The sequence below is a fragment of the Montipora capricornis genome, chromosome 1, assembly GCF_036669925.1.
Source record: "Montipora capricornis isolate CH-2021 chromosome 1, ASM3666992v2, whole genome shotgun sequence".
NCBI lineage: Eukaryota > Metazoa > Cnidaria > Anthozoa > Scleractinia > Acroporidae > Montipora > Montipora capricornis.
The window spans coordinates 3,350,589-3,373,088 of record NC_090883.1 but is presented as its reverse complement, the minus strand read 5'-3'; the positions used below and the strand labels follow the sequence as shown (position 1 = coordinate 3,373,088).

Genomic DNA, 22,500 nt, shown 5'->3' with positions numbered 1-22,500 from the left:
ATCTGGAAAGAGTGTGAGTTCCAAAGGTAAAAAAACCAAGGAAGAGAAGGAAAGGGAGAAAGAACTCCGGAAGCAACGTCTACGGATTCAACAGGAACAGGAACGTCAATGGAAAATTCTCCAGCAAAAAAGAGCATTGGAGCAGCAGCGTCAGCAGCAGCAACAACAGCAGGAAAATATCCTACTGAGAAAAGAACTAAAAAACCAACAGCTGGCAAAAGGAACTAAAGGAGTGGAAGAACAAAAGAAAAAACGGCCGTCAAAGTGCAACAAGAGAGCATCCTCACAAGTGTCAAAAGATCACGGTCAATGTGCTGAACAAGCAGAAGTTTCATGCCCCAGTGTACAGGGAGAGAACTCTAACGCACCACTTAATGGTGCTGAAACCAGAGTACAGGAGCCAGTGCTACCAGTGGGGGCTTCTCTTTCTGAAGCCCCCATAGCTAATGCTAACGTACTTGCATCATCTCATGCACACTTTCATAATGAATCTTCACTAGAATTTTTGCCTCGGTGCGATGGACAAAGAAACATATTAACGGACGTTAGAGAAGGTGATGGAATTGCAGTCAACTCCAGTCATGAAATGCATAATTTAAACCCGGATAATTTCCATTCTGTACCAGGAGAAACCAGCCATCAATATCAAACAACCACGGTTTGGCAAGAAGAGCCAATGGAAAAGGTGACACACCCTTCAGGAGAAGGAACTTGGGAACACGTCCAAGTTCACAATCAACTGGAACTCCATAACGAGTCCAATGACCATACCTTACAGGCACTTGGACCTAGCAGACAAAATTTATGGGGCCCGGAAGACCTGCAACCTGAGAAGATGCAAAATTGCTTGACTCCTGAGAGCATACAGGATACTACCCCATTGCTTGATAAACACCTTAGGCCTAATCAAGAACACCCTCAAACTGAACAGGTCTCTCATAGTGGCATGGCTACTCATGAGCAGATGTTCCACGATGATAGACAACAGTCTTGGTTGCGAAGGCAGCATTCCCAACCCTCTGGTATACAAACACCGCAGCCTGTAGTGAAAGGCCAGCAAGCTAGTATAGAGAGTGGGACAATACAACCCACTATTTCAGATTCCATGCAGCATGTTCCTTTTTCGTCTCAGCAGCAAATTGCATTAAACTCTTCAGATAAACATCAACAAGAGTTCCAACAAGCATCTCAACAAATTCCAGTTATGCATTGGCAAGAGGAGCTGACTCAAGTTCGTGCACAAGTAGCTGCTGCCAATGATATTCATCCGCCTCAGTCAATCGCCCCTCCAACAGCACCTGCTCCTGCTCCTCCTCCTCCTCCACCACCACCACCACCACTACCACCCTTGCCATCTTCCCAGCAACAGCCACCTGCCTCGCTGCAAGCTTATAATGTCAGCACCGGATGGTCTCAACATGGTCAGGTTCCAGCACCACCACCACCACTTGTTCAAGCGCAGCCAATGGTACCATTCCCCCAACAACCCCAAAAGTCAGCTGTACCACAAGTTTCATTCCAGCCAATACAGCAATCTTCGAGCCCAATGCCCCCCAATCAGCATCCTCTGCTACCTATGTCAACTCAGTCACAGGAAAATCAAATGATTCAACCACAACAGCAAGATTTGGCTCAGCAGCAACAAAGGGAACAGCTTATACTAGCTCAGCAACAGCAGTTTTACCAAATACTTCAACAGCAACATGTATTGCAACATCAGCAGCAGCAACAACAAAGTGCTGCTGCTGCCGCTGCCATCCAGCCAGGGTTTGCCCGTCCTAGATTTAATCCGGTTATTAGCACCAAAGATTTGCCTGAGATAGACACTGAGGAAGAGCATCAAGAAAGGCTGCGGTTCCTTTACCGACAACGACAAGCACAGAAACAGCAACAGATGCATGCTCAGCTTGTGCAGCAAATGTGGATTCAACAGCAACTTGCTAATGGGAGTGGGCAGGGAGTGTTACCTCAAGCCATGCTGCCAGTGGATCCTTCCAACCCTCAGGTGCAATTTGCTACACAGCAGCTTCGTCCTCAGATGCCAGAGTTGGCTCAGCAGCAACTCCTTGCCGAGTACCAAAGGAGAATGCAGCAGCGTCAGGATTTGGGACAACAAACAGCACAGTACAACAAAGTCCTGCAAGAATTCCAACAACAACAAGGAACATCAGGGGGAGTTGGCACTCATACTACTGGTTCTTTTGTAGAGGTTCCTCAGCAAAGGTTTGCCATAAGGCAGCCCACCCCTTTAGTCCAACCTGGTTTGAAACCTATCGTACCCTATGGACTTGATGGACAGTTAGTGGGTCAACAACAGCAACAACAACTTTATAATATGCAGTTGCAGCAACAGATGATGATGCTACAGCAGAAAAGTGAACCACCTCAAAAGAACACTTCTCAGGCGAGTCCTGCTCTTGGAAAGGATGCAACTAAAGTGAACAGTGAAGCCAGTGTTAACTCAGATAGCGAGTCTGTACACAAGAGTATTTCTCCAGTACAAGGTGCTGCTACGCGCAAAAGTCAATGTGTGTCAAACACTTTGATGGGCGAATCAGCACAGCCATACAGAAAGCTTGAGGGCGAAAGTGTGACACAGCAACCAAACATCAAGGGTGAAAGGTTCAGTGAGTTTCCAACGGAAAAAACTACCTTGGTTCACTTTGAGGATGAAGAGTTCAGTGAACAATCTGATGACAAGGACGACCTTCACATAAGTGGAGAAAAGAGTGGGGAAGTTTTTGAAAGCAAGGGTAATAACAGGGCACGAGATGCCTGGAGTACTCAAACAATTGATGCTAATGGAAAGGTTTGTGATGAAGGACAGGTTGAAACTACGGATGTGAGGGATAGGAAAGATCAGGAATCAATTTCTCAAACGGAGGTGAATGCGGTTGGTGGTTTGGATAATGGGATGGAGGATGCTGAAGTTTTGACAAGGACGAACGATTCTTCTTCACGTGGTGCAGAAGATGCTGGTTGCAAAGAAGCAGCATCTAGTGACATTTCCTGTGCAAATGACATTAAGGTAGGGCCTGACTTGCCTTCACTGAAACTGAAGACTGAAGACGTCATCAGTAATTCAAACGAAGAGAGAGAACTTCCATCATTAAACAATCAAGAAGTACATTGTAAAGTAGAAGAAGATAATCAAATCAACCAGGTCCCTGTTCAGTCTCAGCTAACAACCATCCAAGTACAGCCAGGTGCTCAAGTACAACATTTTCACCAAGATATAAATGTTACTCCAAAGCAAGAATCATATCAGGGAATGGGTCAAGTCCCAGCTCAAGCACTCCACGCACCCAACCAAGTACCTTCGGTGGCTCCTCAGCCCCAGCAGTTTCTGGTGCTGCAGCAGCAGCAGTTATTGGGTCTACAGCAGCAGTTTCTGCAAATGGAGCAGCAAAGACAGGTTCTTGTTCAGCAGTACCAACAACTTCAACAGCGGCTGCAACAGGCAGGAGGGCAGGACCCAGTGTTGGCATCACAGGTTATGGCTGTGCAGTCTCAAGGTCAAGTATTGCAGCAACAAATGGTTCAGGTCCATCAACAGATGCAACTGCTTCAGCAACAGTTCCCCATGCAGCAACAACAGCCACAGGCTCAGCAGTGGCCACTGAGCATGCAGAATCATCCATTGGGTGTGCAACCTGGTGGTCTTCCTGCTCGACCTGGTTTAATGGGAATACAACATCCTTTGCCAATTTCAGACAAGGTATAGTAGTTCTGCTTTGACACCATCGCCAAATTTATTTGTTGTTTTGCGGAATCATTCTGGGAACGTTTCATTCAATCAAAATCTCAGTTTTAAAACTCTGAAAGTGAAGAATGGAGCAGAAACTTCCTCTTGGCTGCTCCAAGACAATTTTGGCAATAAATGAAGCAGAAACTGGACTCGAAGATCAATCAATGTTCTGATTGTTTTAATATTCAGAATGTCAGGCGACACCCAGATTTTCAATTGTTAACTCCGGATAATTTCTGTTCCAATCAATTCCTTACCAAGAATTTTTTCAGTTAATTTTGTCGTGAACCTACGAGCAGTTCTGATCACATTGTGCAAGAGGCAAAAAAATAAGCATTATTGTAGTGTTCCGACCATGGGGACATAGAGTACCATTTGGTAGCTATTATTTGTTGTTGAAATGTTTGGGTTAATTTTCCATTCATTGCGTTTTGTTTCGATTAGGAGGAGAAGCCAAAACAACGTAAATCAAGGACCAAGAGCAAAGAGACCCCACCTGTTGGGCAGCAAAACCAGGGACAGACTACCAAAGGAAAGCAAACCAAACCACGACAGAGAAAGAATAAGAAGTCAGAGGCTAATGTTGACCCTGATCTTGAAGTCAAACAGCAGATGTTTAAGCAGCAGATTTACCGCCAGATGGAACAAACACATCGTTTGTTTCAACAGAAACAGGGTGTCTTTGTCGAACAGGGACAGCAGCCTATTCAACAACTTCCAGTACCACTGAACCAACACGTGGCAGATAACCCAGGCATGTTACCACAACCACCACTGGATGTACCACAGCCAGGCGGACCACTTACACACGCTCCAGAATTGTCACAAGGGCCGCCGTCAAGACCAGATTCCCAAATTAGCTTGCCACCTGGGACTTCAGGTCCTCAGGTATCACTTCCCTCTAGTGCGCAGATACCGCCAGGGTATCCAAAAACCAATGAACAAGGGTCGTTTTGTCAGAGGTTCCCGACACCTGAGCATTACCTCCAACAGTTTGGTCACTATCCGATGCAACCGAGGCAGCCAACTGTGCAATATGTGGCAGAAGCCAACAACCCCTTCAGTGACCAGTTCCAGGGTCTGCAAAACAAAGGAAGAGGTAGAGGAGGAGGGAGGAAGAAACAAGGTTCGAAGAAACAAGGACGGCCACCTGGAAAGAAAGCAGTGGACGGAGCCACTTCAGATGACCCACTACAGTCGCCAGTGAATACTGTTTTGCAAGAAGCAGCTTCTCCATGGCCTGCCCAAACTCCATCACCATTTGTGCAGAGTACCCAGCAGGAGCAGGTAAAAGCTGAAGAAGTTGTTCCTGAACCACCACAAGTACAGAACCATGCAAGAAACTCCTCCGATCTAAGTAACGTTGTGACTGGTGATATTAGGGAAGGTAGTAAAGAAAGCAACAACCTTTTGGAGCAAGAGGCAACACCTAGGAATGGAATGTCATCAGAAGCACAGATTGAGGTGTGCTCTTTTAATTCTTCCAATGAAAAGAGTAAGTTTGATGAGATGTCTTCGGAGGAACTGAAAAGTGATTTGGCAGAGAAGGAGAATGCAATCGTCTCCCCTGCTCCGGTAGAACAGGAGTCCAACGAGTCCCATGAGAAAGACAAAGGATCGTGTAATGGAACTGGCTTAGAAGCCCTGCAGAAGCTTGAGTCTATGGTGGCAGACATGGCAAATGAAGAAGAAGCTTGTAAGGAGTTGGAAAAGCAGAATGAATTGGAAAGGTTACAGCTGCAACTTGATGAGGACGAATTCGACCCAGAGATGTATGGAGAGAATTTCATGGAAGATACAACCTTCGATCGCAGTTTGTTTTCACCTAACAAGGCTGTGGGCAATCAATCTCAAGCCAACTCGGTTGTTTCTCTTGAATGTCATGAAGAGAGCCTTATCTCACCGCTACTTGAGGAAACAGAGAAGAAAAAAGATCGTCAGACGTTTTTTGCAGAAACTATGCGCAGTGATTCATCATCTCTCGAAAGAAATACCTTGGATAAACGTGGGAAACCACCTGCAAGCGAACCGCAAGGTAAAGAGCACCCTTCGGCAACAACCTCAAGTACTGTTGACCCGGCATCAACCCTGAGCCTTTACGATGTTGGAAATACAAATGGTGGAGAGCCTGTTACATCCGTGAGCAACGGTTACAGTGCAGAAACTGGTCTTAACATGCCGCATAAGGTTTCTCAAGGCGAAATCCTTGTTGATGGCATACAACATGAAAGGCAGGAGGCAGAAGACGTTGTTGGGAATGAACCTGAAGGTTCGACAAGCGCTCAGATCACTTCCAAAGAACAACAAGGGGGGATTGAAAAAGAAAAAGTCGAGCCATTTTCTGGTCATATTTTTGAGAGCAATGAGCCTAAAGAAGGGCCTAAAGAAGGGCCTTTAAGAACTGCGGAAACACCATTAATAGATCCGACTGTTGGGTGTGCTTTGCAAAATGGGAATGACAGTATTTCTTTAGCTCAAAATGTTGGAAATGCTCCCTATGCACCTGATGTGCATAATTTTAGAAGTGCCGGCAGAGAAGGCTCTCAAGGCTTTCCAAATGAAGCTGTACCAACTTTGGCAGGCTCTATCGTGGTAGGATCTGTTTACGAGAAGAGTAACCATCTACCAGAACCTTTATCCAATCATCAACCTGCTCAGGTACAGGAAACGACTACAACAATTGCGTCTTCTCCGGGGCACCCTGAAAAGCCTGTTAAGACGCCCAAACAGCCAAATAGAAGCAAGAACCAACACTCGTTAACAGAAACACCAAAGAAAAAGGTAGCCACAAAGGAAGAGGACCCTCTGAAGAAGCATATGCAGGAGCTGCGAAGGCAAGAATACGAGCGAAAGAAACGAGAATACGAAGAACAGCAGAAGAAAAAGCGTGCACTTCAGGTGAAACTTCGCCATGAGAAACAGTTGATCAGGGAACAGAGAAAACGGCAAAGAATTTATATGAATGCTAACAACCGGAACAAACAGAAAACAGAGGTCAGGAACAGTGCGTCATCCTTAAAGATTTCCACACCCAGTATAACTCATAAGGAAGTCAAGCCTTCTGCTCCTCTGTCCCTCTGTGAACCCAAGTTGCTTTTGACTCTTGCTTTGACTCATCCTTATGGAAGCAGGCCCTTCAGTGGACAGTGTCTCTTAAAGGGAAACTTTGGTTCTGCTAAAGTGGACGGAATCGTGGACTATTATTCTCAGTTTCTAATGTCTGACGAGGACATTGTTTCAGTACACCCACCAACCCCTCCCTCGTCTCTTCCGCCCTCTCCCGGGGTACCTCACCGAAAAACCGATTCGTCTGGGAAGCCTCTTGTGAATGGCGATGTTTCACTCGCTGAGCGTAAACCTACTGAACCTCTGGCGTTGACCAAGGCGCACAGCCATGACAGTGAGTTTCCAGCCAAACGAGCTCGTTACATGGCTGGTTTGGACTCTTCCAGAGGGAATGTTAGTGTTCCACCATCCATACCGACTCCGCCGTTGTCTGATTCTTTAACCTCGGGAAACGACCGCATTGTTGCAAAACAACCTTCAGAACGTCGACCTGATACCAACGACAAGCAGTCCACTGATAATTCTTCATCTTCTTCGCCTGAAACCTTTCAGTACATTCCGTCTTCGTCGCCAGAGTCTGATGCAGTCAACAGATTGCACACGCCAAAGTTCTCTGCTTTGTTGCATCGTGACGTCACAGACTCGCCAACGTTCCCAATGGTAACAATAAAACGTGAGAAAGTGGAACACCATTTGGAGAATGGAGTATCTCTATCTTGTGCGGAATCTTGTAATAGTGTTTCGAACACGCAATTGCTGCAGACCAACTGCAAGCTTGAAGGATACCATGTGCCTGGTGTAGGAAACGATTCGGATGATTTCGATAGCATTCACGTAACGCTGACTCTTTCTCCAACGTCGCAGAAAAGGGTAACAGATACTGTCGCATCAGTAGCTGATCTCATTGGGTGCCCTCCTCCCAGACGATCAGACATTATAATTGAACCAACTTGTAAGCCTGTGGTATCCACAGGTTACCCAGTGCCAATGGCAGGTCTAACGGGTAAAAAACTAAGTGGCTCGATAGCCCCTATGGCACATACGTCAACGGATATCTACCAAAAATCTCCTTTTCCATGTTCTCAGATAGGCCCTTCACCCAGTGAAGAAAACACTTCAAGGACAAAGCCAGAAGGTCCGTACTGTCGGCATTGCGATGTTTTAATTATAGGTATTGGAGTGAAACGGAAACTCGAGAACGAAGAAAGTATCGAAAAAACACTATCAATGGAATTTAATGAAGCGGAAACGAGTAGCGAGGATTATAAAATCTACAGAGTCAACGTGGAGGCAGGAGACTGTACGGGGGATATATTTTGTTCGGAGGCTTGCTTGAAGCAGTACTTTGCGCATGTTGGATCAGGGTGTTTGTCACTGACACAGGATCTTAAACCGGAAGTCAATGGTTTACAACCCGGTGTGGATGGTTTGTTATCATCAGAAGGTCAAACGAGTCTTGGAGTGGGTAATGTAACGTCACTCAGTGAAAGTGATGCTCGTGGGGGTGTCATGGCCGACGGATTACCTGCAACGTCTTTGCGCAAAATTCGGAGTCCAAGCTGGAAGAGTGAAGACCAACATGATGAGGTGTGTGACTGCTTTATTTTAACATTATGGCGGCTTTAAAGCGACCTTCCCTTTCGACACTTAGCTCGCATTCTTTTTGTATTTCTCTTGCCACATCAAGGACGAGAAAGGTTTCATGTACCAAATAGAGCCACGTTAGTAGAACCACTAGAGTTTTACATTTTTATACATTTCTTGCTTTGTCTCTACAACAACGTGAATTGACTTAAATTAATGTTTTGTGGACAGCAGAAGCACATGATGGCGACCCTTCCTTTCTCTAGCAGTTCCTCAGCGCGGGCCTTTGTCACGGCTGCCCTCCCCCTGTGAGGAAAAAAATCGGGTTGGGGGTGGGTGGGGAGACGAAATTTTTGAAAGAAGCTCGTTTGAGAGATTCTAGGACATTCCTATTGGAAACTATGACTTTCTGTTACTACTTCGGACCCTGTTCCCCTGGGCCCACTTGTTCAAAAGCCGATTAACGCTAAGCTCAGATTAAAAATTAACCAAGGAATTTATTTCTCTGCTCCCAAGTGCTGTTCAACGCTGATATTCAGCAAACTGTACATTGGAAGAAGCCAATCTTGAGAAACAAAAATAAGCAAAGAAGCTTTCACCAAAAAGTTAAAACTTGAAACAAAAGCTTACGCTAATCCTGGATTAAGTTAATCGGCTTTCGAACAACCGGGCCCTGAGTTGCTGGATACTTCAAGGAAGCTAGGCTACTGATCAACCAGACTTAACTGATTAGAGTGTAATGTGAAGTGCTAAGTATCTACCCCATATGAACCATGTGAGCGTTAGCCCATGGTTCATATGGGTTAGATACTTAGCACTTCACATTACACTCTAAGCAGTTAAGTCTGTTCAAATATAAGTGCTACACGGCCAACGTTTGCAAAAACGTAATCTCTTCTTGTACTGATCAACTAGGTCAGATGTTTGCACCTTTCGGACAATTTGGGCCTCGGGTACTAAATCTCGTCATTTCCATTGCCGTTTTATCCGCAGACAAAGAACTGCAAACGCCAGCGTCGTTTGCGTTGGAAGAGGTGGCAACAGAGTGAAGCAGCTATGGGCGACAGCAAACAGCGGCTAGAACTCACGTCTGAGGAGATCTCCGAGGTAATCAAACGACCAATTTTTTTTTTTATGTCGGTCATTCAGTGTACTGCACAAAATGTATACCATGAAAAGAGTTGTGAAATATAAAGGGGAAAGAAGACTTATCTCCCATTTTTGGGTCACTACTTGAAGAGAGGGCCACGAATACCGCCGTCTCGCTCGCCACCCTACACAAAGTTGTTCAGAAAGTAGCGCAAATATCCCCGCGTTGTTTCGACATTGTTAATAGGAAACTTAAGCACGCGCGTTTTTGAGATGCGGACGTCAACCGGAAGAGAGCATTTCGCTTTCCAGGACAGTAGTGTCTCTCAGATTTTTAATACTAATCATCTCTAATGGAGAAAAGGTACTTAGCAATGTAAATGTTGTGTGAAGAAAAGTTAAAAGGGAAAACAGCTCACTTCAGGTTGCCGTCCGCGTCTCAAAAACTTAAAACTTGAACTTAAACTTAAACTTAAGAATGTCTCGGCAGTTCTGTCCAGAATGTCATTATTTTCAGTTATCGCGCCCCGAACGACAGCAACAATGTCGTCATCTCGTCGTCCTCATAATTTCAGTATCACAATGAATCACGAGGTTTAAAACAGTTCTTTTGTGTGCTGTCTCGCACACTGTATTCATCTTGGGCGCCACATACATTACCCAATATAAATGTGGTCGATGAACCATCTGCAAATATAGTTTGTGTCTTTTAAATAGCTTACCCCGTGTATTATTGTAGGTTGGAAAACGAATTTTTTTTTAAACGTGTGCTTTAACTGTGTTCTCTCATCGCGTGGGTTTTATCTATTGGCAGCTTTTAGAGAAACATGCTGCACTTAAAGCTGGCTTTGATATACCGCATGATAAGAGGTTATGTACTCTTTGCGGTGAGATTGGAGATGGAGACAACAACGTATCAGCACGGTTAGTACACAGGTGTCATCACTGTCTTGTCACGCAACTTTTTTTTATCCCAAGAATTTTTTTTTAGAGCAAGTGACGTTTACGCGTCTGCTTTACCTTGGTTCCCTTGTCAATGGTATTAGTATTTGTTTACTTCGGTTAATTGTGAAACTTTAATAAACATAAAGAAAGGTGGGCTAGCATGTGGGCTCCCTAGGTCTTGTTTAGTGCACGTGATTGGTTTATATATAAAGTGAAGTGAAAAAAACTAAAAGAATTTCTCGAGGGGAATTGAACCTTAAATTTCGCGTGAATGTGAAAATGTTTGTTCGATCGTTTCGTGTTGTAGCTAACTTTGATCTGAAAAATGCTTGACTGGTGGAAGAGGCAATATTCCCCCACAGTCCCACTGACTAAGTACCGTCTAGATCCTTATCGTCGCTTTAAAGGCCAACTTTCACCCTGCAAGCATTGCGTGCCGTGGAACACCGCCAAAGCTGAAATTCATCCAGTCAGATCGCTACGATAAGCAATGCGAATTTCCATAACAACAACAAACGGTCGAAAAGCCTGTTGGTTAGGAACGCCAAGCACGTTCAACTTGCTAACCAACTTTTAACGTATAAAATTGTGCTTCATTTTGCAGACTCTTGAATCTAGACGTAGATGTTTGGGTTCACCTGAACTGCGCGCTCTGGTCTCTTGAAGTATACGAAACATTGAACGGCGCCCTCATGAACGTAGATGTCGCTGTGAAGCGAGGAACAACAACAGTAAGTTTGGAGATTCTGTGTTTCCTATTCCGTTGTATGTCACAAGGAATGGATTAAAAGTTTGACTGGAAAAATAGCATGAGTCCCTGCTTTTCTCTGAGGTGTTGCTCCGAAAGCTGTATTTCGTTAGTAATGTAATGTAATGTAAATCTTTATTTAGACACGGAGAATCATCAGTTAAGTTAATAATTAAAAATTAAAACTTGTACAACTGCTTTACATGATTGCCGTGTGGGAATCCGATATCTCAGATACTTTCTTAATACCCCGTTTAAACTGCCCAATAGAACAATCGCTTTTTAAATCTTGGGGCAAGTTGTTCCACAAACAGGCCCCGCTGTAGCAAAAACTTCTTTTTAAGTAATTAGTATTTGGCTTGGGCAGCGAAAGCTCTCCTTTAAGATTTCTTAGGTTATAAACATTAACGTGGCGTTCAGTGAAGAGACATTGAAGATAGTCTGGGGCAAGTTCATTCAATGTTTTATACATAATTAAAGCTTTCTGCCTTTTACGACGAACACTAAGAACAACAAGATATAATACCCTTGGTTGGAGTAATTTGCTATAAGGGGGCGAAGGAGTCAATTTATAACAGACGCAGGCAGGCAGGCAATGAATTTAGCCGATGCTAAAGCTAAACAAATGTATGCAGCCAGTGGTAAGGCTGGGGTTATGTGAGACTCGATATTTTGGCGAAAATCAATGCAGAAAAACCAGTCCTTCTCTGTAAAACTAATGTTTGTAGACTCAAAAGAGGTGCTTTGGGGGATACGAGACACTGACGTAATTGACTGAAGTACGTGTATATACGTGCAGGTAACAGACGAAAGGGAAGTAGTCATGCTGGTACTTTCGTTAATCAGCGCGCTTCAAATACATACATTTATTTCATTCATTGAGTCCTTTCACGGGAACGAATGAGCCCAACAAATTGACCTGCCCCCCAACTGAGTGGCTTCATGTATAGCCCAGTTGGTAGAGCATTGCACCGGCATCACAAAGGTCAATGGGTTCGCATCCCGTGGAAGCTTCCTGAAGTTTTCAGATGTCTATATGAGACACTTGCTTAGATTGTCCAGATAAGTGCGGGGATCACTGACGTAATCGTTCCTCTTTTGCAGAATTGTGTGGTGTGTCTTAAAAAAGGTGCTACGGTGTCGTGTAACCAGAAGATTGGCTTGACCAAGGTTGGCTGCCCAAACAATTTCCATTTCACTTGTGCGATCTCTCGTGGATGTATGTTTTTCAAAGACAAGGTAAGCTGATCGTTACCAATACCTACTAATACAAGAAATTGCATGTTTAGGTGTGCTTGACTTCAAGTGGATCGTAGGGATGACGTCATAAACCGCCCGGCAAATATTGACGAAAAACGGAAGCAGTTTTTGACGTTCATGGTGCTATTCTGGAGACAACATCGGTAGTTCTGACCAATGTCCTATTTAAGTTCCCTATTGATGAGAAGGGAAAACCAGAGTGCAGTGAAAATGTGCATATAAGAAATACGTCGATAAAGAACCTGCAGCCTCTAAATTTGCCATTTTAATACCCAAAATACAAGAACCTATTCAACCTTCCAGGGATAAACCGGTTCATGTGTGAAGAGGGTCGAGTGAATTACATGTCAAAACGTGGAACAAATAATAGGCAACGTTTATGGTAGGCTGGTCATTACCGGTCACCTCTCCTAAAGCTCTAGAATTATGATGAATCAGCTTTTATGCTGGGCCTGAAGGTTAAAATAATTAGGAGGATGAGAAGTTTTAAACACGTGGTTGTGATAAGCGATAACGATGTTGTTTGCTGTTGATTTATGGTCGACGATAATAGGGACCAGAGGGCTTTCGTACTGAGCATGCGCATAAGGGTTTGGAGGCTGACATTTTTCGAATTGCGCGTGCTCAGAACGGAAAACTCGTACTCGTAGTCATCCTCGTCCTCCTGTGTAATGGTCCCTAATAACTGAAATATCCCTTTGAGAAAAGAAGAACCTAATGAGGCTGAATTGACAATAAAAAGCCCCGAAAAATTAGAACCGGTTTAGTGTGGATTCGAAAAATGTAAGTTTTTATATATGCGTGTTTTCACTCATTCTCGTCACCAGAGCCTTGGGGAAACTCTGTGTAAAAGAACATGCGCCATAGGGTTCTTATTCTTATAGCTGAAAATTGGCTATTTGAACCTTACGGCGCCTGCTCACTCCTTGTGCTAACATGAATGCACCAATTAGAGACGCTTTTGATTGTTCTTCATGAAAACCAATGAGGAGACACTTTGTTTCAGGGTTCCCCAGAGCTCTTCAGAGAAGAGCTCTGGGGTCTAGATTTGTTTGGCTATACTTAATAAAGTGAATAAAATGAAGTGAAGAACTCGGCTTATACATGACATTTTTTTTAATAGATTTGAGAGAGTAATGCGCTTTGGAATTTGGCTTTTGAACTTCCGATATTGGCTTGTTTGTTCACTCAGTTGTTTGTTTCTTTGTTTGTGTTTTGTCAATTATTAGACGATGCTGTGCCATGAGCACCGGCCGGATTCGTCCTCCCCCATGACGGAGCTTGTGCTTTCCTCGTATGCGGTATATCGGAAGGTGTTTGTCAACAGAAACGAGATCAAGCAGATAGCCAGGTAACGAGGAGAATGCGCAAAAGGCCATGCATTTGACTTTCAGTCATAAGTATATTCGTGGAACGACATGATGCCGCTTTTAAACCGCTATTTGTTTTCCACTTGTTATAACATCGACCGAAGGCCTCAAATATTACCCATCTTAATATTAGAGACGTGTAATTCGTTCTGGTACGTAGACCGGCACAAGACGGGGTTTTGGTGTTCAGACGAGACGAACTTTCACTTTAGTTCGTCTAAAGCGGACCTTTCAATATAAACCAAATCGTTGGGTGTCGCAAGCATTAGAATAATGAGGAGTAATACACGGAAATGAGACTCGTGATTGGTCAATCGTCTGGTCTTTCCTGGGAGAAAAACGGATTTGAAAGAAATTGGAAGGTTCATAATCGTTGCGATTCCGATTCGGTCTAGCTAAGACTCCATTGAAGCCTTCTTTGTTTGGTTTTCACCTGGTGGTGAGTTATCTTTTGATTCGACTCCATCCCTTGGCAAAAACCAGCTATTAATTTTCTTTCCTCTCAGTTGCTCTTTGTTTTGCCTTTTTGTGGGCCCATGGTCTCCCAAAATTCCTTGCGCATGCACTGTAGTCGCCCATCTCGAATTTCATCTTACACGAAACCACTAACGCACAGCCAACCAGTTCACTCGTTTTACCTTAAAGAACCGCAGCGATGACTTTGAGTGAGCATTAGGGTATTTAAGACGTTTTTGAGCCACCGGCGGCAAGAGGACGTGTTATGGTCTTTTCCTTTTGGACTTGTCTTGACTCTAATACATTTATTTTGTCTGGTATCTTTTGACTATTAGAGACGATTAGTTTAAAAAATCTGGGAGTGCTGCTGTCCTGTCATTTGAAATGTCCACTTCCGGTTTCCGTCCGTTGTTCAAAAACCGCGCATGCTAAAACTCCCGATTGGTTTACTTTTTTTCCCGCCAGCATGTTACGTCATAATCAAGAAACCGGTGACAAGCCTCAGACGTTACGGTTGGGGAGCCTGGTAGTAAAATCTTTGGGACAGCTTCTGCCTCACCAGTTGCAGTCATTTCACACAAGAGATGCAGTTTACCCGGTCAGTTGGTGCATAGTAAATGAAAGCCTTTTTGGAATTGCTTGCTTGCTAGGAGGCCCAACAGCAGTTTTGAAAAGTTCATTTCCACGATTAAAAACTGGTCAAAACTGGGTAACAAGTCAAAATGGGAAAAGTTACTTATTTAAAGTTGGACTTGTTCTTTATAGTCTCAATAATTTCTTGAGTATCCAAACGTACACAAGCTAATATTATTTAATACGACAGCTATTCCATTCGCGCTTTTCGGATAGGAGATTTGTCAGAGCTAACTCGGCGTTTCGTGGCTCGTTGACCATTCACCATCTTGTATCCAACGCCCTCTCGTGGAGTAATTGTGAACTATTTTAGGGAGGTGGTCCAGTGGTAAAATGAAGTTTTTGAGTTTTTAGAGCATTGCTGAAGTATCCTCCAACTGCCGCGCAATTTTGGCGACCTTCAGTGTTGCCTCTCAAGTAACTGATGTGACTCGGGCCAATGGTTTTTCTTCCTTGCCCGAGAAAACAAGACGAAAGAGACTTCTGACACTATTGTGACTTCCTTAAGATGTTCTCGGCTCTTTCGTCAGCTTATGTGTTTGCTGATGTCTGCTCTTGTTCTGTATCTCTCCGATAGGTGGGCTTCAAGACTGTACGGTTGTACTGGAGCATGCACTCTGTGAATCGACGCTGTAAATATCATTGTACTGTGGAAGATGCTGAGGGGATTCCGAGTTTCACCATCAGAGTAGATGATGTGGAGCAAAAGGATCAGCTTGTATTTAGAGGAAAAACTCCTCGAGGTAACTCGGAGCTTTTGTTTTTTTTTTCGCATGCAAAGACATGCATAAACTTGCGCCTCTTTAAATTGTACCACGCTTCAATACGCGTTATATGAAAGACTCTGTCGCGTTTAGAGGCTCAGCCATATGAAATGCAGTGACCAATATTTGCGGTTCCTTGACAAAAAACACTCCGTATCGTGACCTCAGACTAAAGCTCAATCCTTAGTTAATTTTACTGTATTTAGTTTTAAGATAACGTCTGTATCCACTTGTAATTTTAGAAAAGATGACTTTGTATATATTTAAATTTATCTTTATATTCATATCTGTCAACACCGCTGATTTAAGTTCAATGTTCTTTTTGTATATATTCCTAGTTAGTGATGAGTTATTGTAAAGGACCCCACAAGCTCATGTAGCTTTAATACTCATCGTTTTAAAATAAAGCCCATCTGCTCTGGTGTTGGCTTAGGTTCACATGCAACCAGATGGACGATCAGACATGGTTTGGTGCCACTTTAGTCTAAGTCAATGATTGCAACTCGCAAAGTTTTGATTAACGACTCATTGTGTCGACGCTCCTGCCTTTTTGCACTTCATTAAAAGAAAGGGTGCCTTCTCCTTGCTTATCACTGCCACTTGATTGTTATCCTCTGACTGTTCAATGTCGAGAGGAACGATTCTATCCTTGTTAGGTCTTCGTTGCAATGACTGTCAGTGTTTTGCTTGATTGAAAGGTTACTCGTTATTGTTAACCAGGGATGTACGCACGTCATGTCTGGTTGTTTTCTTATTCGAGAACGTTTTTCACTTTACTGTATCAACCTAAACCGGAGTTGGAAATAGGCGTTTCCTTTATTGACAACTACCAATACAGAGGGATTACAAATATTAGAAGTTAACAGTGTGCGCATTCCTTAACATGGCATAACTGAACAAAGCTTGGCTTTTGTCTTTTCGGTAGATGCCTGGCAACAAATTCTCATTCCTATTTTGAACAAGAGGAAAGAGGCGGGACTCATCAAATTGTTTCCACAATACATCACTGGAGAGGTGAGCAATAACACTGGAACCTTTATAAGAAATGCAACATGGATAAATATTACATTTTTCGGATATCAGGGGGTCTGCAGCTGAAGCGGGTATAAGGTGTTTTTTTTTTCTGGTAGGTGACGATAAGGTACATTGCGTATCTCCCAATCGCAGATCAGTGCAATCCTGTATCAGAGAACTTGCGCTCGACGACGACGGTGCCAACAAATAGAATACTCATTACTGTGTTTAAAACTGCAAGCTTACGTTTTCGAAATTTTTTCGTAAATTTTCCCTGTCGTCTCGTCGCGTTTTCGTCGACGTCCTCATTCTCGACTTTCACGTGGTAAAGTCGCCTTTATGTTTGTGCCCCAAATTACTCCCGCTGGGAATTGAGTTCAAGGGTCTTTTTTAAAATGGCAAGTTGGCAAGTTGTTAGTGATTCTAGGGTACTTCTAGTCCTTTGTTGGGTCAAACGACCAGTTAAGCACTACTTTTGTCCGTTTGCTCCCACAAAGAGCTCCTGATCATGCGAGTGAGCCAGCAGTTAATTTAGTAGCGCGTCGAAAAACGTCTGAGGGACCTCAAAGAAAAGTTTGATTTTCGACTTTTTCTTCTTCGACGTTTTCCTTGAAGAAAACGTTTCCTTTGGATAGTAATAAAAACAAAATAAACCAGAAACCATCTGGTATCTAGTGCTGTTGCACCGCTTGATTAAACGGGACAAAAAAGATTTTCTTTCACCGAGTATAAGATTGGGGAGTGCCCCCTTCCTTTTCCAACCCCCGCTCGCCTTGCTTCGCTTCCGCTATTTATTTTCGTTCGTCCCGTTCCGCTTGGGAACCTCATCCCAGCTACGTGCTCGGCGACTGAAATAGAAATGCATCGATTGTGTTGGATTAAAAACGCGTTGAGCAGGACAATTAAATGCTACTAAACTGGCCGCATCGGTTGATCTCTTAACTGGTTGTAGTCTTTTTAAACGCGGGCAGGGTATTTGGGAAAACCAATGTTTGTTACTAACACGATTCTTATTTAAAATTTGAATAAATATTTTTTTGCTCATCTTTTCCAACTCTTTTTACTTCTTAGGATTTGTTTGGATTGTCTGAGCAATTTGTTTTACGGGTAATCGAGTCGGTAAGTACTTTAGTATGTATTGTGTGGTGCGTTTTGTCGGTCACAGGATGATCAATTTCCAGGAGAAGGGTGATAGAGCTGCTCTCACCAGCTTCGATGTGATTGACTTGCTACCCAAACCAACAACAAAGACGCAGCAACTGAAGCAATGACAGTAGAAGCTGCTAAAGTTGCTAGTAAAGGCCAGATTTCGAGAGCAGCTCCATAACCCAAGAGATAATCCTAAGCGACAAGATGTAATGACTCTAAGCGAGAATGATCGTTGAGGTTTCAAAGTTGTTCGCGGCTGCCGCGACCATTGTCGCTTAAAGGTCATTACAACCGCAGTTCAGAGTATCTTTCAGTTTTCATATTCATTAATTCACCTCGCGCGGAATGTAGTCCGAACTCGCAACTTATCAACTCCCAGGTGACTTGATAGCTGAGATGGCGCAATCGCACGCTCATGGGATGTGGAATGGAAAGAAAAGTTCTATTTGCCCACTCTTATTTGCTGCGTGACGATTCCGGCAACAAACTGCCACATACAAGATTGATGTGCATGTGTATTGCATTTGTGTTTCGTTAGATGCCTGGCGTGGATCAAATGCAGGGATACAACATGCGGTATGGACCCTCGCCCATCATGGAGCTACCGCTAGCGGTAAATCCTACAGGCAGCGCCAGATCTGAACCTCTTCTGAGGACGCATTTTAGAAGTGCAAGGTAGGTGATTTCGTGTGATAATCTACCCCTGCGTTTTGGGATTTGACGTCATTTTTCTGCAAGCTTTTAGTATCATTTCCTATCTGCATAATGTTCCCAAAAGAGTATCCCACATGAACGCCATTAAGAGTGTCTTGTTGTGCATTAGCCGTTTTTGGACTCTCCTTCGTAGAGCCAGATACTGCACGGCGGCTCAAACAAATTTATCTCCACTTAGCTTTTGAACATTACATGTAATGAATGCTTTATTACTTCCACAGAGCACGCGCTCTTCGTTCTGCCACGAGTTCTGGACCTGCGTTGTCCCCTGCTGTTTCGGTTGGTGCAGGAAACGCCGATGAGTCTTCGAGTCTGTACCTCAAACAGTTTGTTTATTCCAAGGCTGCACAGTACCGCAAACTTAAAACAGAGTGGAAATCGAACGTTTTCTTAGGAAGATCCAACATTCAGGTAGGTTCTGGCCGGAGAATGGGGGTGTAATTGGTTCTTTCTTTGGCCAATTTCAGTCACAACAGACCGAAAATAAAAGAGCCAATCAAAAACGCAAATGAAACACATGCAGCCGATGCTAAGCGCGGGCTTTTGCTTATTATTGGATAAAGCGGGGAATTAGTTTGGCTTGTTAAAGGGGCTATGTCACGTTATTTCAGGGTGTTTAGGAGAAATCTTAAGTTAATCACGAGTTTAAAACTCGGAAGACGGTAATGTGGAATTCCTTTACTGATGAAATGAACGTTACATCACAAACAAGATGATTCAAAGCAAAACGACCTTTATCCAGGCGATTTGCCATAAAGTCCGATTTTTTTTTTCTTTTCAAGGTAACTTACCCAAATGCAATCCGTTTCAATCCTGTCCATATGTGTTCATCCATGCTTGTCCTTCCTTTTGCTGTATTTCTCTTATGTTGTTTAATTGTTTTATGCAAAAATGTTTCATTCTACTTTTAAGGAATTTTGGTTATGAAATTGCATCATTTTGCTTGAAATAGCCCCTTTAATCTTTAACTGGTGAACTTTTGTTCCTCCCTGAAACAATGCCTTTGGTGAAACCATGGAGACCATGGTTCGCCAATGGGGAAGCATCGTCTCCTCCTCCATAAACCACTTACAACCTAGGATTGCTCAATTCGTTCTGACGAAGGGCTAACGCTGGAAGCGTCAGCTCGGAGATCATTCGCCCTTATCACACGGCGGCCATATTGTCCCGGGAGACCAAAAAAGCTTTGTTTTACGACGCCAAGCCTCGCAGTGGAAACCATGGGGGTGAGGCTTGGCGTGGTAAAACAAAGCTTTTTTGGTCTCCTGAGACAATATGGCCGCCGTGTGACAAGGGCGAATTATTACGGTGGTTAATTTTATCTGACAAAACGAGGTTTTTGTGTTTCACTCCCAACCGACGCGACAGAAGTATCATTTTGACGACGTATTTTCATGCCTCAGATTGATCCACGACACTTTTTCTCTGAAAGCAGAGATAAACTTCCTTGTACGTTTTCTTTAATTCAGGGCCTAGGTCTGTTTGCCAACAAGGACATGGAAGGGGTAAGTGGTTTCGCAGTTTCCTTGTTTTTCGACTGCCCGTGTCAAAACGCTGAGAAAATTGTCATAAGAAATTGCAAATGTTGGTTGTTTTATTATGTCTGCAGGGAAGTATGGTGATCGAATACATTGGTTCAATCATTCGAAATGAAGTGGCCAACAGAAGAGAACAGATCTACGAGAAACAGGTTACTTACTTTACTTGTTTATTTAATTTTCGTTTTGCGTGTATCAAGAAGTGAGAATACCTCCTTTAAGGCGAAATCTATGAACATGACAGTGATCGCCTCGCGTGTGAAGCTGTCGTCGACTGACGTTTCTTTCCATGGAATTCGTAGGAGAATAACCCGGCTTTTTTAGAATTTCTAACTGGGAGCGTTTCTAGCTATCCAAGGACCGTGTTTTTCGGAACGTCGTTATCACTGAACGGGAGCCTTTGCTGAAGTCATTGTTAACCGTTTGTCTTGACAAATGCTTCAAAATTCAAAGAACTTCTTAGATTTGGTCATCTCTCGAAATTCCTAGTCTTTTGGTCGGAGTAAAGTCAGCAACATATTTTAGTTGTCAAAAACTGACAAATTACTTTAGTACAAAAGCAGTAATGACCCTTTCATTCTTTGTTAATTTTAGAGTTTCGAAAGCAACTTTTCTTACAGATTATCTGGGATATCGGGTTGAGATATTTACTAATTTGGAGTTAACTTGGTATGCAAAGAAATTTCCTCTGATTTTTAGCTTGTCAGTTGGAAATATGATCCACATATGTTAAAGGCAAGAACTGTAAACGGAGATTCCCCGCGGCGTTAGGTTAGACTGCCATCATTGCTTCGAAATGCTTACTTTGAGCGTGAATTTTGGACTTCATGCGTGATCCGCCATTACTCACCTTCCAAACATCAAAAGGTTGGATCTAGGGAAAAGTGACGTCATTGACCCAATGGCTGAAAATTTCAGGGTCAAACGCAGCTTATTGTATGTTTAAAAGTCTGAAACTCCCTTGCTGCATATTAATTTAGCCGCGTACACACGCGTTGTATTCTTAAACCATTGAGTCTTTGACGTCATTTTTTCCTCGATCCAGCTCTCTCTCTCTCTCTCTCTCTCTCTCTCTCTCTCTCAAGGCTTTATAAGTTAGTAATGGCCTTCCGTAAAATAGGAAGATTCCAGGTAAAATAAACAGTTGTCTTTTTTAAATCAATGCCTAAAACTTGGGTCACTTACTGTTTAGTTAACATAGTTTTGAAATCCAAAGAAAAATAAAAAAATAATTTTTTTGGTCACAGTAGCACTATAGGGTCTTTCCCGGCCAATATTTCATGACCTGCCTGAGGCTCCAAGGAACCATTTTCTGCTTACGTGGGGAATTGACTAGTCGTAATCTGGTTTTAAAAATGCTGTGTCTCTTTTCAGAATCGTGGTGTGTACATGTTCAGAATCGATTCTGATGCTGTAATTGATGCTACCATGGCGGGTGGTCCTGCGCGTTACATCAATCACTCTTGCAGTGTAAGTTGATCTCTGTTCTGTTTGAGATCTCTGTTCCTAGCAGCGTCTTTAGAGGTATAGGGGTCATAATGTTATTGGTGGTGGTGATGTGGGTGATAGGGACTTTAACTGTCTAAGACGGCGACGTCGACGAAAGTGTCACCAAAATATAACTCTGCATGCAATTCCATGTCGTTCACGTCGTGCAATGTGGACGAAGTATCCTAAAAATAAAACGGTACGAGCGGGAATGAAAGATTCACGTTTGTAATCTCGCGTTGTTGTCAAAACCGCAAATTTGGTGATTTTATATCGTTGTTGTGAAGAGTACCGCAAAAATATGCGCTGAAATACGTGCAGCACGAATTTCTTCCTCTTTAACCAATGATATTGTTTTCGACGTTCTCGTTGACCACCGCGTCGTAGATCTTAAAAGGGACGGCAACCGGAAAAGAAAATTTCGCGTGCCAGGACAGTGGTGTCTCCCAGATTTTTATACTAATCATCTCTAATGGAGTAAAGATACTTGATAATGTAAATGTGGTTGTGTGTAGGTAAGTTAAAAGGGAAAACAGGCCACTTCCGGTTGCCGTCCGCGTCTCGAAAACGCGCGTGCTTAAACTCCCTAATGTCTGATGATGATGATGACGACGACCACGCCTTTATTTTCAAGTCTCAAGCTTATCTGGCTGGGCACAAGTGGAAACTGTAAATCACATCATATCAAGTGTTGGTTTTTGAGGAGAGGGGAAAACCTTTTTACCCAGAGAAATACCTCTTGTGGGAGCAGAGTAGAGAACCATCAAACTCAACCTACATGTAAAGTTGAGCCCGGGAAGCCAACCCAGGCCTCGTTGATGAAGGGCGCTTGCTCTCGCCACTTTGTCAACGCCCTTAAACACGAATACACACACAAAAGGAGTTTTTGACGCCATGTTTTTGAAAAAGTTTTCCAAGCGTGCATGATCGCCTA

The 22,500-nt window shown here is 43.4% G+C and overlaps 1 protein-coding gene across 1 annotated transcript in view; it reads left to right on the top strand.

The window, feature by feature from the left end:
• The window catches only part of LOC138040543 (histone-lysine N-methyltransferase 2C-like), a 56,125-nt gene that overhangs the window by 31,123 nt on the left and 2,502 nt on the right, over positions 1 to 22,500 (top strand). Inside the window, exons 25-40 of the mRNA XM_068886270.1 lie at positions 1 to 3,718; positions 4,193 to 8,401; positions 9,392 to 9,505; positions 10,302 to 10,411; positions 11,037 to 11,163; positions 12,285 to 12,419; positions 13,670 to 13,791; positions 14,732 to 14,864; positions 15,477 to 15,642; positions 16,589 to 16,677; positions 17,749 to 17,796; positions 18,365 to 18,501; positions 18,762 to 18,951; positions 20,010 to 20,045; positions 20,150 to 20,230; positions 21,453 to 21,548. The exon at positions 1 to 3,718 is cut by the window's left edge and continues 419 nt beyond it. Of these exons, the coding sequence (XP_068742371.1) occupies positions 1 to 3,718; positions 4,193 to 8,401; positions 9,392 to 9,505; positions 10,302 to 10,411; positions 11,037 to 11,163; positions 12,285 to 12,419; positions 13,670 to 13,791; positions 14,732 to 14,864; positions 15,477 to 15,642; positions 16,589 to 16,677; positions 17,749 to 17,796; positions 18,365 to 18,501; positions 18,762 to 18,951; positions 20,010 to 20,045; positions 20,150 to 20,230; positions 21,453 to 21,548 (9,511 nt within the window). The remainder of the gene's footprint in view (positions 3,719 to 4,192; positions 8,402 to 9,391; positions 9,506 to 10,301; positions 10,412 to 11,036; positions 11,164 to 12,284; positions 12,420 to 13,669; positions 13,792 to 14,731; positions 14,865 to 15,476; positions 15,643 to 16,588; positions 16,678 to 17,748; positions 17,797 to 18,364; positions 18,502 to 18,761; positions 18,952 to 20,009; positions 20,046 to 20,149; positions 20,231 to 21,452; positions 21,549 to 22,500) is intronic.